A 14749-nucleotide genomic window follows, 5' to 3' on the forward strand; every position below is an offset into this window, starting at 1 on the left:
ATTAGCCGTGAAGTTCCAGTCCAGCACAGGGCGTGCATACAGCAACAATTTAGAGACACCAGTTAACTTAGTCAACCTCTCTATGTAAAGTAGGAAGAGACTTGAGCATCTGGTGGAAACCCACAAGGACATGAGATGAACACCCCAGTGCCTTGCGGCTTTCAATATTTAAATCATTCTTAATGATATCTAAACTATTTAATTGACCTAGTGCCCTCATTTGGTGTACGACCTATAAAGCATCCAGAAACAGGCTACCCCTGGCATAGACAATTAAATTGTTACTCAAAGGGTTCACTAAACCTATCGCCTTATTATGATCATCTACTACGAAATCCTAATGACCATGGCATGATGTGCCCGGAGTGCAAGTTATGTCATGGGAGTTTTGGCAGGGTATTTACCTGTAAAAAGGGATTCCTGACACCAACTGTTTGGTCCAGCTTGTAGGTGGAACAAGATAGCTTACATCTGAGCAAGGCTTTCTCTTCACATCCTGTTCGCAGACATTCTGGTATCCCTCCTGCGGGTTGTCCAGAGAGTAAACTTGGTAAGCTTGGCTGGTTTTGCCGATCTTGTGGGGAATGTTGAGGCCATTCATGGCGTCGGTGAGGCTGACCGACCAGGCCGAAGATGCGGTCGGGGGAGGCTGGGTAAGCTCGGTGAAGTTCTGGGGAGACGGGCTTCTGGAGCGATGCTTGGTGGCCGTCAGGCTGGGGTTCTTGTACTCGTCGTAGGTCCGTTTCCCCTGCGGGGAGGTGGAGCGGGAGCCGGGACGGGGAGACGGGGAGCGCGGCCTCATGCAGTTCTCCTCGGTGATGCTGGTCCGCGGCGAAGTGCCGGGGGAGGTCCGGGGAGAGCCGCTGGTGTGGATGTTCTGGAAGCGAGGGCAGAGGTCTTCTGCTTGCCCGTTGTTGGGGGAAACGCAGGGGGAGGCCCAGGGGGAGTAGTTGCTTTCCGATTGCCAGCTGGTGGACGAGTTGCTGCTTGCTGGGCTCAGGCACTGGGGTTCCCGGTACACTACGTTATCAACTTGTAACGTCGACCTTGGACTGGCGTTGAATGGGTGCCCCTGTAAGGACTCCCGGCCCTGGTGATAGAACTCATGGGATGGGGTGATCTCGATTCTTGGGCTCAGGGCAGAGGGGCCCCCAGGCCTGCCTTGGTCCAAGTAGTTTTTGTTCTCCAAATGTCCATACCCACCGAGGTGTTCTGGAGGAAGCTCAGTATAATGGGATGGGCTGCAGGGCTTGATGGCGTAGTGAGAGGCCTCCTCGTGGGGGTAGGGCACCCCAGAGGGATGGCTGATGGCTTTTTGAGAGGAAATATCTGGCTCATCTGAAGAAAGGAAATAAGAAACTTTCAGGGGAAAATGATCATCATTATACGGAACACTTGGTCTGCATGCCCTTGTTGAAGGCTGGATAGAGTTTGCAAGAAAAACATGGAGAAAGCGCTACAACTTAGAGATGGCCAGCACATCCATGACAACACAGTCCAGCAGGGTTTCTAGCTTACCCTAAATCAGGTCTAATCGACTTGAGCCCCTTCCAATCTGCTCCATTTAAGATTTCAGCTTCAACCAGCTGCTTAATTATTTAACTGATAATCAGCAAGCTCAATACAGGGATTAAGGAGGTGGTTGTATCAGTATTCTGGATTGTAGTGAGCTTCAAGTTGAGTAGCCCCGTCCTAAATCATCAATTTCTAAGAACTGAATTAAGATTGTGATTTAATACAGTTGGTTCATTTTAGTGCTTATGATGACTAAATAACTCAAAAAATGCAAGTACCTAGCTGACATAAAAAAGTACCAAGTCTTTAGCGATGGAGTTAGTGGTGTAACCTATGACATGTACAGGATTGTGGATCTCAGGCCACCTTTGACACAGAATAACCAACACACTCTGATAAAAGATGACCCAAAACAGGCTCCACTTCATTTTTGTTGCCAGCTAGGTACTTGCATTTTTGAAACACTAGAAAGATTATATAAAATACAGGAAGGACACAGGAAAGATTCCTTGTTGCATTAGTGTGCCATCAACTTTTTTTCTCAAACTAACCCTCACCAGGTTTTCCTGCGCTGGCCTGATTAATATGTCCTCCATGTGGACTCACATTCTAGCTCAATATCTCAGCTCTCACAGACATGATCAATAGCTATTAGAGGGTATGCCTGGAAAGACTAAAAATGAAAGGCTGCTACTTCTGCAGTTTTCCTGCAGAAAACCACCATAGTAGGGCACTCCTCATCTATGATATATGGACTTGTGTCATCAGAGTAGGAAACTGCAGTGAACAAAGAAGAGGTGGAGACTAATTCATGAAAAGCAAATCTCCCACAACAGTGTGAATATCACATTGGCTTCTGCCCCCAGCTGAAATATTTCAAACTTTGATGGATACATTGAAAATGACATGGTGGAGATAAGATTGCATTGTCTTTGGAGGAGCACACAAAGAAATCTTTTTATTTATTTTCCATGGTGCACATGTGACTCTTGTCCTTCCTGCTTTAAATTTCAGTGACCTTCACAGCCCACTGTCACCATCAATCCAATAAACAGATAAAAAGTATTTGGGGACACTGCCATAAACAGGACAAGAAAACTAATTTCGCCGTGTGCTGTGCCATTTTTGGCACATCACTGATTTAGATCCAGCTTTCTCTTCCCTAGGAATCCCTAGACAACCCATCTTACCCCTTTAAACTTGCTGTAATGTTCTTCATGTAAACACCAAAATCATGTTTAATCTGATAACCAAGACAACACTGATCTGAAGTTGAAGTTATAGGGAATCAGGTAATCTGGCAAATTCTATGTATTTTGTTAAAAAATCTCAGGCGTTTTTTTATTTTATTTTTTTATGCAAAGTGATACAAATATCTACCAAGGAAAGCATGGAGTCTCTCAGTGTTTTTATTTCTGAACTACAAAACAGGCAGCAGTTGAGGATCCTTACGATGACATGTAGAGGCACTTTGGTGCAGTTTTACTTCCAGACTTTTCAAGGCAAAAAGCAAGGTCCTGTTTTTTAAGCTCAATAAAAAAGTAAATACAATCAAACAGGCCTCAGAATAAATACTGATCTTTTTATGAGTAACTGTCTGATCACAAATCATGTTTAGTTCAAATTAGTACTATATTAAAAACTTAATCTGTCCTGCCCATAGACAGTCAACAAACCTGACATACTGTGTAAGTATATGGCTTTTAAATTCAATATGAGCCAGACTTCCCAATAAACACACAAGTATGCAGACTTCACAAAGAAAAAAAGCTCCTCTCATATCACTTTTAGTGTCGCCAAAGACATCACAACAAACTGTACTTCTATAGAATTAATTCTTAACACACTTTCGCTTAAACCGCTAGAAATGTTCTACAACCGTATAGGAGAACTAATGAGTGCAATAAACCTGGAAGAGATACTGTATAAACCTATAAGAGAAAGTATAGTGATCTATACTTTTACAAACGCTATCTACTACACTTAATAGATCATGTTAGACATACTGTACAGTCTCATAAATTGAAAGTCTCCATCTCTCTTGGGATTAACAAGAGTTAATGAGTTCAGCGGGTGTAATAAGTAACAAGCGTCGTGACGTTTAAACTCTAGTTACTAGCGACACATCTGTTAGAATAAACGTACTTTTACGATTTTTTTAACAAATGCACTTAACAAATTGCCGTGATAGATAAAATATTGTTCTGCTAAAAAAATTCAAATCCTTTGAATCAGTCCTTATGAATTAATTAAATCTGTCGATGACAAACTGAAATTGATATTAAAATTAACTCGGCGGTTACAAAATGGGATTTTCAATTAATTTTTTTAAGTGTCTGGAATACAACATGAATAAATGTAAACACAGGCTGCAGATTAAGTAATTAAAAGTGTTTTTTTTTTTATTCGCAGGTGCACCGGCACATGTCTGTTAGCGCCTCGTAACTGTGGAACTTTAAACATTACCATTTTTCTTGTTACAAAGTAATTTGAAAAAGATGTATTCTTTAAACACGTACAGTAGTAGTGTTTACCCCTATAACAAAGCACATATCTTGCAGGAACATTATTTATATGATCAATCAAATTAAACAGCAGAACCTTCTTCCCCAGACAGCACTGGACATCATGGAGAATACAAACCTTGTTCAAGGTACTCACTGCAAGGTGGGTCGTATTCAAACAGAATAGAGAAGTCTAACTCATCTTGACAGTTCACAGGATTGAGGTCTTCGGTTATGCCTAAAGTATTAGGGTTAGGTTCCTTGTCTTCGTATAGGGAGGTCATCTGCTCTTATTTCCCAAGCTTAAAACGAGGAAGCTTTTTTAAGAAAGAAATCCCTTTTTTTTTAAAAAAAAAAGAGAGCAATCCGAATCTGTTTTTTGTTCTTTCTTTAAAGATCGTCAACGCAACTAATAACAGAAGCTTTTTAGCTTTGGTCTCCCGACAAATGCAATGTCTTGTACAGCTAAATGGCTTGAACTACTCCCTTCATTAAAAGTGTGAATTTGACAAGGCTTACAGTGGCAGTTTCCTGTTTCAAATCAACCACATGCTGATAAGGCGTACCCTTTTCATAAAGTAAATATATACAGCGACAGACAAACGCAGCGTGAACACGCCTCCTAATGATCATAACATAGAACAACCGAGCCTAAATTCATTCACAGGTATCCCCCTAGTTTTTTCATGAAGAAAAGATAAGGTTAAGATAACCCATTTTTTTAGCATTATTTATTTATTGTTGTTGTTGTTGTTGTTGTTGTTGTTTTTTAAGGTTAGGAGGAATTGTGTGTCAAGCTGTCGGTTTGAGACCTTTTAACACTGAAAAGAGAGAGGATGCGTGAACGAAAAGGTGTGTAAAAGTTCACAGAAAGAGTTTTTGATGCCTTTTCACACTGAAATCTGACCGCAAAACAGTTCTAATGGATGCAGTACTATCTGACCATAAGGTATGAATCTTGTTTATTTTAACAAACTTTTTCAAAAAATTTTCCTGAATTGAAAGCGTATTTACTGTATGTCTTATGTTCAGGCAAACTTTAAAAAATGCACTTTGATATCTTTTTTTTTTAATGACCAAGACATCTCCCCCAGTTTGGGGAGAATGAGAAGGGATAAATTAAAAAAAATAATAAATTTTAAGAAAATACAGTATTAGAAAATACTACTGTATTCTACCAAAAACTACACCAGTCCATTTAGGGGCACACACAGATAGAAACATACACACACACCAGGGTCAATCTTCCAGAAGCCAATGAAATCTACCAGTATTTCTTTGGGCAGTGGGAGGAAACCCACACAAACATAGGGAGAAGATACAAGCTCCACAGATAGCACCCAAGCATTTGAACCCTGAGCTCCAGAGCTGTAAGGCAGCAACACTAACCACTGTGTCACAATGCTATAGCTTCTGTGCCCCTGAGAGTTCTGTTACTCATGATTGGTTTTGTTTTATTGCAATGTCAAATTACTGTTCCCTCAGACACAGCTTCTTTAGGGATGTCTAACATTGGGAGTGAAGACACGCTTCAGTTTGGACATGAACATGGACATGCATGAACAATGATAAACATTCATTACAGAAAATTACAAAGCAGAGTATAACGGGGTTGCACATAACTAAGTGGGAAATACTAAGAGAGGCAGCAATATTGCTTTGTTAGTTTCCTTACAAAAGCTCATTGGTGAAGCTTACTGTATGTAATTAACGTTCTCTGCACCTACCTCAAAATTAGCAGTTGCAAGCAATGTTTTGACTCTGTCATTGGGATACTCGAGTACCTTAGACATTTATGGGAGAAATGGCCCTTTGAGGTCATTCTATAGAGGTTTCTGTAAACAATGTAAACAGAATAAGAGACATATGCCTTGAAGATACCACTGGTTTCAAATGTCAGCCTGTTCTGTATAATTCTGTCCATTTTACAGTTAACACTGTTAATGGCCTTTGCCTGTACACTCAGACGTAGGCGTCATAACTCTTTACTAAGGTTCCAAGTTAGCAAACCGAAGGCAGCCTGAGAACTGAAAAGAGAAAATCATGCAGAAAGAATATAGAAGATAGATATGCTCCCTAACTAGCAAAAATATTGGGCAACCTCACCAAGTACTGTTTTGAATCAATGTGAGTTGCACGGAGAGTTTGGAGCAGCATGTGACAATGTCTTCCACAAGGATTTTAAATTATTTGCAGTCCAATCCATGCTTTCCTTGGAGCAGGGTTGCCTTCACCGGAGGGCAGGGTGATGGTATGGAACTGCATGTTACAGCAGCTATCTGGATGGGAAAGGTAGACTCACTGGGGCAGGCAACGCATGGTTAGCTTGAAGAGCTTGAGTCAGAAAGAGCCCACTCTTTCAACTGGCGCTTCCTAACATTTTGGCCAGCAAGTGTATACGTTTTTGCTTACGTACTCCCACTAGTGGGTTGTAAAACCTGTGCCTTGAAGCGGTGATTCACATACAATGGGCCATGACGGAAATGCTCCTGTAGACAATGACAGTACATTCTGGATGGCAGGGGTGTCACCAGTGTCCACCAGGGGGCATGTAGCGAGTCCCTGGACTACACAATTATCAGCACACCTGCCAGTGTAGTTCCCACTGTCACTGTACACAGCTGGCATTCTTTACAGTGCCAGTGTCACAACTGTACAACTGTCTCTCCTTATACTGCCCCCTTTGTAATGTCAGCCCTGCTTATCACCCCTTTTTGAAACAGTTCAGGATCTGGTGGGATATTAAGGTTGGAGAGCAATAGTGTGTGGTAGATACACAAAGGGGGAATGTGTAGGACAAGCTTTTTTATGTAGTACAAAACAGAACTACAACAAGCGGCCAAAAAGGATCACACACCTTGTGAAAGAGGAAAAGTGATCTTTAATCACCAAGTAATCAAGACTTCAGTAAAACACCTCATCTGAACGAAAGCACCTCCTTTAGTACAGTTTTACCTTCTGTCAGCACAACTGTGCAATAGTTTTGAAATTTTGATGCATAAGTTAAGTGTTACTTACTGGTCAATCAACATCAGTTACTTTACAGCAGCTACCTGGTTTTCCTCAAAAGTTTCCTGTCTTAGTACTGAATAGGCTCAATCTTGCTTAGCTTATGAGATCTAGATTTTATGATAATAGTGTGGCTATTATTATTACTGAAAATGTGTTGGATTGAATTCTAAAAGAAGACCCTAGAAAAGACAAATGTTTATTGTTCAGCACTGATGATAAATTAATGCTGTCCTCCACTACTCTCTAACATGTTCCACTGCCACTTTCCGAATTAATTTCCCATACCTTTCCTTAATATTAAATGAGATTCATTTTTCATTTTGACATAAAACAAACAAAAAAGAGCAAATGCCTTACACACAGAGGACATTTTAAATCACAAAAGTACAGCATATAGAATCAATTCTCAGCAAGGTTCTATCTTCACTGATTCAAACAGATCTGATCATCTGTTTATATTGTCACTCTAATACAAGAATACAAGGTAAATTGAGAATGGTTTCAATTCATATCATAAAAGCTTCCTTTTTCACATTTGCAATTGTGATCTGTTAGAATACAGAAGACAGCTTTTATTCAAATTAATGCTATCATGTTAAATCCAAGTGTTTCACTAAGGACTTTACAAGTCAAATTAAAAGTGTATCCTCTAACACTTATTGACTGAATGTGCTAAATTAATTAAACTCTGCATCTTACTTCACTTGCAGCTAGACAGAAAGGGTCAGGGGGACTTGTAAAACTTTCACCCACATACTAAAGCAGTGCTGTACAATCTCAGAAAATGTGATTCCTATCTGCTTATGTTTGTTTGCAGCTCTGCCATCCAACCAAAACAAAGCCAGATGTGCTTGTTAATATCGCGTCTGACAGGGTGTGACTTGGTGAATCATTTCGCTTGGCACCAAATTGGATAACTGGATCAAGGGAGCGATGACTTTTGCTTTTGGTACTGGAAGGATTTCCACCACAGTCGATTTCCTGAGCCAAACATCCCTGCCAATGCAAACACGTGTTGCACTAGAGACAAACTCCCAACACCAAAAACTCATAACTCCTTAGTGGACTATAATGCAACAGGAAAATACAAACGACACTTTATAAGGAAGGACGTGATCATTACAAGTCTTCCGGCTCTAAAATGTGCTCATCAGTAAAACAAACTGCACAGCAGGACAACCATATTGGGTTGCACAGCGGCACAGTTTTTAGGATTGCTGCTTCTCAGTGCTGGGGCCCTGGGCTCAGTTACTGGGGTCCTATCTGTGTGGAGTTTGCTTATTCTCCCCATGTTCATGCAGGTTTCCTCTGGGTGCTCCAGTTTTCTCCTCTAGTCCAAAGACATTCGGAGAAATTCATTGGCTTCTGTAAAAAGAATTGTCCCTGGTGTAAGTGTAAATTGGCCCTTTGATGTACTGGTGTCCCATTCAGCGTGTATCCCACCTTAAGCCCAGTGATTACTGGGACAGGCTCTGGGCCACAGTGACCCTAAATTGGATGAGTGGTTATTGAAACGGATGTGATCCGATGACGACAAACACATTTTTAACACCACTTGCTAAAACAAATATTGTGCATAATGTGATGGACGGGTTAGAAAGCCAGTCGATATTTCCAGAGCTCCCACAACTACATGAGAAGTAAATGCCATGGTGCTCTATTCAATCAGCTGTGGTTTCTCCGAATCTTGAAGCTAATGTTTGCTCTTTGATTAGAGACATCCAATATGTGAAGACAGGGTAAGGGTATCAGCATAATACCTGCATAGCCCAGATAATACAAAGAATCACATTTTAGGACTCCTACAAATTGCTTCTATTTTCCGTGCTGAAAGACTTTGCAATGTGTATAAAGGGATAGTTTACAATTCCACAAGACACTCACAAGCATGTAAAGAGAACAGAAGGCACTTTTTAAACAAAAGCTTGTGGAAGTCCGAAGCAATTGTCTAGCCATGTTGCTGGAGCTGATACTTCAATAGGTATCTACAGTATATGAGATCGTTGTATAACCTACCTATTAGCAACAACACTACCTAGGTGGGCACAGTGACCTTGTCTCATCTGTAACCTTTCTTATGATTCTATGTTCTTCTTCAGGAGGTTGAGCCAGTGTTGTCTCAGGAGATATGGTCATGTACAGCACAGTCATGGTGAGCTCTCTTCATTTCCTCATTCTGACATTTTTGTGTCTCAAACTGTGTTGAACCTGTTCTGACCTTATCGTCACCTTGGGGATCATGAAAGACAATCATCCTCCACGATAAGAGATACGCAAAGAGTGAACGTGTTCTTACGCGACTTGCCACAAAGTGGATGGCTGAAGGTTATGACACTGGCCCAGAGCTGTTTCATAATGATTGCGGGTCACTGCAATGTCTACTAAGAGTGCCCAGCAAATGACAGATACTACCCATGATACTGTAGGATAAACAACAATTTTGTTGTGAGGTGTCTATGTGGAAGAAAAATCCATATTTGTCATCTTGTTCAACTAGCATGCCTTTCTCTCAGGCACATCTAACCTTGATTTAAGCATGGTTAACCAACATGCCTGCTGGAATCAGCTTCAATACAGTCCTCTGCAATTTCACTGATCAATCAAGTTTAAAATCCCTCCAAGCTTTTCTGGAACAGCACTGATTGTCAGGCTCTTCAACAACCCAAATCCCAGCTGAATATGACTGCATGCTCATCAACATGTAGATTTCCATTTCCCAAGATCGGATTAAAACTATCTAAAAACATAATTTTTGGTCAGTTTAATGACAAACATTAAAATTGTAACCTCCAGAAGCTCTTGGGTGGCCCATGGCACAGAAGGTATGTAAATGTATGATAAGAGCAAGGATGACACTTAATTTGTGTATGGTTTCCTTTGATGGAGATCATACAATATTTCTAACTTTTGTTAAATGAGTACCAATTTTTGCAGGAGATATGAACAAGGAAATAAAGCTTTGCTAAACCTAATGATTTACTTTACCTGACAGGTAACCATGGAATCGGGACCCAATTGTAGAAACAATTGGTCAAATAATGGAAAAACATTTGTCATTTGTGCACACTGTAGATGAGTGTTGTTCAATAGATGGTAAATACATTTTGGAGTGAAATAGTCTACTGTAATGTAGGGGTATTTTATCCAATAACAGAACAACTTAAAAACCACTAAAAACACTGACAAACTCGAGTAAGTGTATACCATTAGTGTATGGATATAATTTAATGGAAAATGTCCATTACACTAGGGCATTCATTTCTACATGGAGAGTTTAACAACAAAAGGGATGAATATGGTAAAATTAGGTGCTGTTCCTAGAGTCCAGGTGATGGATTTTAAAAGAATTAAAAGTTTAGTTGATATAGCAACTTTTATCACAGAAACACAGCACAGTTAGCTGTATAGGAATTGTAGGTTATTGTGTGTATTTTAAGGCGTATTGTTTGTGTGTGTATTTTATCACTAGAACTCACAGTTTGCCAAACTAGACTGAAAGTACCGCTGTCTAACGGTCTGCCAGAAACCTGACACCTCTACAGTAGAACAGACCGTGTCTCCGTTCTACAACACTAAACAGATATTTCCTTTCCAAAACATCTTCCAATCATTATCGAATGCATACAGTGCGCCAAGGAAGGCTGTGTCCTTTCCTGCAGTCCATTCTTTCATCCTGTGCTCCACAGTGGCCTTTGATTTACAATATTTAACTGTATCTTCCTGGTACATAAGCTTTCGTTGCAGAAAACAGGCATCATCATGACATCTCACATTAAGCGGAAAACAAAATGAAGAAATAAGCAATAAAACGTTTGGAACTGATTTCCTGAGGTAACCTTACCACAGTGCAGTACAGGGAATCAGTGGCACTACTGTCAACACTAGTTCAGCCAGCTCATCGCCTGCGAAGATGGAAATAAGAGTCTTAAAGAAACAGCTGAAGTAACTGCTCTCCTTTACAACGCTGTAAAAGAAAACCAGTCGTTTACATGTTTGTGCTGCAGGCACACCAAGACTCAATTAAGCGCCAAACGTCTTCCCTCTTAACTGCCATAGGATGCGAATACTTCCACAGGGACCAATAGCAAGGCGGATGACGGCTGGTGATGGAAACCTACATTTAAGTAATGTAAGACACTTTTATTTCATACTGACACATGGATCCTGCCAACATAAGTCAGTTTCAGCCTTTTCAAACAAGGAACAGTCATTCTTTTAGAGAGCTGTTCCAGAGGCCTTATTTGGCTCGCCGCCTTTAGCTCACTTCTTTGACTCACAAGCTTTGCTTTTTTACATGTGAACGGCGGCTCTCGAATCAAAGTCGGAGCACATTTTTTTATTTGGTCAAATATTCTGCATGAGGTCATATTTCTGCAGAAGCAATAAAGATTTAACAATGACTGGCTTATTTAAAACTATTTTTTAGTGGTCATCCGTAAGGCTTTTTCCTTCCTGTAGAGCACTAACAGGCACTAACAATGCAGAGAGCCAACGTCAAAGAACTTGTTTCGGGTTGGTAGCTACAGTATAAGCAATACAATATGAGCAACAATGCGATCAATCACAGTTCCCCCTAGGTGTTGCTCTATAGTACTACATTTAGACCAATAATCCAATCCTACATGTCAATAACTGTAGGCATTTAGCACCTATAATAAGTATTTAATCATCACATAATGTGATACAGGGATTCAGCTCCATTTATCTTTTTAAGTCCTCTCAGATTTTTAGATAACACATAACCAAATCTTCCAAACTAAAACGCTTCCTATTTAAATAGTAAGAAAAGAATAGAGTACCAATAATTTCATATTTTCTAAGTGCAGTTAACATAATGTGACCCATTCTTTCACTGTACGAATTTCCTGACTCATGGCAATTTTCTTAATCGCTTCAAGCTTTTCTGAAAACTAAAGCGGTGCCCACGAATTTCACAACTGTCTCTCATGCATTGGTCCGAACACCGAGACACTAAGGGTTTCACGTCACAGTCACAAGAAAGTAGTTGAGCATGTTCAGATATAAACCTCGGCACTTAGTAAGCATGACAGAAACACACAGCCAAGATCGTGCAAGAACGTAAGAGGAAATTCGAACGGGACAAACAGCTCAGTTTTTTTCAGCTTTGATCCATTGAAAAATGTCAGGAAGATCGAAGATTTATTGCAATGGAGGATTTCAGGGTTAAAAACCCTTCTGAACTTGCTTCTAAACTGCACTGAATCAGTCAATCACATCGCTATGAAGCATTAGGGAAAACATGCTTACGGTCTACAGACTAGAGGGGTTTCTGAACTGCCATTGAGAACGACCTGCTTGGATTCTGGAGACTGGCTGGGGAGACCCTCACCTCTGCGTTTTTATCCGTGCTACCCGCTGAGCCCTAATGCCAAAAACACATTTGAGGGCTGGATATACAGTATAATACACGTTTGCACAGTAGTTTTCTCCTTTTGCATGGGACACTGGGACACTGACAGTTTAAATCAGATCAGCGTGCCGTGCATAGCTTCTTAAATTAGTATCACAGAAGGAAAGCAAGTACTGTACTGTCAAGTTACTGTTCCTTGCGCACCGTTGATGTTTTAGAGGTGAATATAAAAAGCAATTCAAAATTAGAAGCAATACGTATTCGTGCATATTGGGGAAAAAAACAACATTGGCTTCAGCATGCAAAAACCCATATTACTTGTCAAGAAAATGCTAACCCATCTTGAAATATGTTCATCGTGGGAGTGGCCCATGGTGCCATAGTAATACAGTAGGTTAAAGAAAGCTGTTCAAACCGCTCAGATTCGTGCACGCATGCAGTGCTTCAGTACAGTATCTTGCGCTATTTTCGTCTCTTAATGACGCTCAACTGGCGAGTACAAAGATTCAAGCGCGGTAGTCTCTTGGTGCATTAGTACTGACAGCTTCAGCAGCGGTAGGAGCGCCAACACCTCATTCCTTGTAGTGTCTTTGATTGAATCCTATACACATCCTTTGATTGAGTCCTGTACACGTGTTCTCACGTGTATAGGATTTTCAGTCAATAAATTATTTAAAAGAGGTGGACCGTTATTGGTTTAAAAAGGCATGCTGTACACAGACTTCCGTGCAGTACAGCTGTTTTAAAAACGTGCGTACCAGCTTCACAGTGCTTTTCCGATTCCGCCGTTTGTTATAGCGCTGTCTTTAACACAGTGTGGTCCCCAGTTGCGCCAAACCTCGTATTTATAGTGATTTCAATGACGTAAAGTAGGACCGTACAAAGGATTCTAGTATTAATTAACTCCTTAGCACCTGGAGGAGTTTTAAAAAAATATTTCTTAAGGAAATGAGTCTATCAAAATCTCGCCTATGCTTTAAGCAGTGCGTTCAACGCAAGCATGCGGTGAATCTATAATCTGAGCACCCAACTTTTGACCAAGACATCATCTTTATAACTACTGAAGCAATATTGCACACTGAATGACCAAACCAATTATCACATTATCACCTTTAACTAGTTCTAAAAAGACCATTCACACGATATGTTACAGTGATCCTGTTAACGCGGTAATAAACAAAATCTACTGAAAATACGTATTTGAATAATCGTCAACTTTAACAACAATAAATGGAATCTTTTAAAAAATGACCTGTCTTCTGTACTTCAGCGTGCTGCGTCCATACCTTGATCCATGGATCTCATGATGTGATAATGTGCCAGTCTCCAGGATTCTCTGAACATTTGGGAGAAGAAGAAAATTAAAACGAAAAAAAAATGCAAATAAAAATTCAGCAACAGGAAACGAGGTTTCTTATAAAATTCATAGTTGGATTTTGCATATAAAAAATAAAAAAGTATAGACGTATAGTAAAAAAAATGAAATAAAACACGCCTTTACGTTAAAGAAGCATGTGCTGTAATAGAACTTCTAGCTAGCTAAGGTAATGGTATGAGCTCTTGTGCGGCGGATTACTAGAGAAGAAGGACGGATTCCTTCCCTGATCTGCGTGTTTATAATGGTTGAATGCTGTAAAATAACGGGATTCCCTCAGTGTTTCCTCCTGTTTATTCGCCTCGCCATGGTAACTTGGACCGGCTCCATCTCGGAGACTCAGGGCTTTCCTGCGAAGCCCACAAGTCAGGAATCCATGACGTCTCCAAGCGCTGCGCCAAGGCATTTCTGCGGCTTCTCTCAGACACTGAGCACACAAGAACTTCATTGTAGGAATGAAAAGTTACTGAAAGGGAAAAAAGGGCTAACTGATGTTAAGTTTATACATAAACCTACTTCTGCGTTTTAATGTTTGCGGGCACCAAACAACCTCGTCTTGTTAAAAACTAAAAATGTAACGATGCCTTCCGTTATTTCAAGAGTAGCGGCAGTCCAGGGCGAAGAGAATTGAAAACTGTACACGTATCGACTGGTAACATTATGCTCAACCCTTTTTTTTGTTTTCTCCCATGGAAATATTCTTGAGTGTTTCATAATTCTCACCTAACAAGAACCATTTTCTGTTTGAAACCGTGAACCGTCAGATATTAAGTTTATGCAGCATCTATTCCCCGCTGAGATATGCTGCGCAAGAAAGGTGCGTAAAGTGTATGTCGACGTAAAAGAAACAACGTGAAACACAGAGTAACATAAGCTTGTTCAGACAGGAAATTTATTATATGATTTCAATATCACCAAGGTTGCTTGAATGGAAAGACCGTGAAATTCCTATAAACGTTGTGCTGGTAATTG

The 14749-nt window shown here is 40.3% G+C and overlaps 1 protein-coding gene across 3 annotated transcripts in view; it reads right to left on the reverse strand.

The window, feature by feature from the left end:
• nfatc2a (nuclear factor of activated T cells 2a) overlaps positions 1 to 14120 on the reverse strand; it is a 72651-nt gene extending 58531 nt beyond the window's left edge. Inside the window, exons 1-2 of one of the 3 annotated variants that reach the window (XM_088607629.1) lie at positions 13689 to 14120; positions 405 to 1338 (exon numbers count right to left, since the gene is read on the reverse strand). In XM_088607629.1, the coding sequence (XP_088463755.1) occupies positions 405 to 1338; positions 13689 to 13746 (992 nt within the window). In that variant the 5' untranslated portion in view covers positions 13747 to 14120. Of the gene's footprint in view, positions 1 to 404; positions 1339 to 4158; positions 4548 to 13688 lie in introns of those variants that run through there. The other 2 variants (XM_088607628.1, XM_088607626.1) reach the window with 2 other exon arrangements.
• Between the last annotated feature and the right edge of the window lie 629 nt (positions 14121 to 14749).

The sequence above is a fragment of the Lepisosteus platostomus genome, chromosome 15 (assembly GCF_059453375.1).
Source record: "Lepisosteus platostomus isolate fLepPlt1 chromosome 15, fLepPlt1.hap1, whole genome shotgun sequence".
Classification (NCBI taxonomy): domain Eukaryota; kingdom Metazoa; phylum Chordata; class Actinopteri; order Semionotiformes; family Lepisosteidae; genus Lepisosteus; species Lepisosteus platostomus.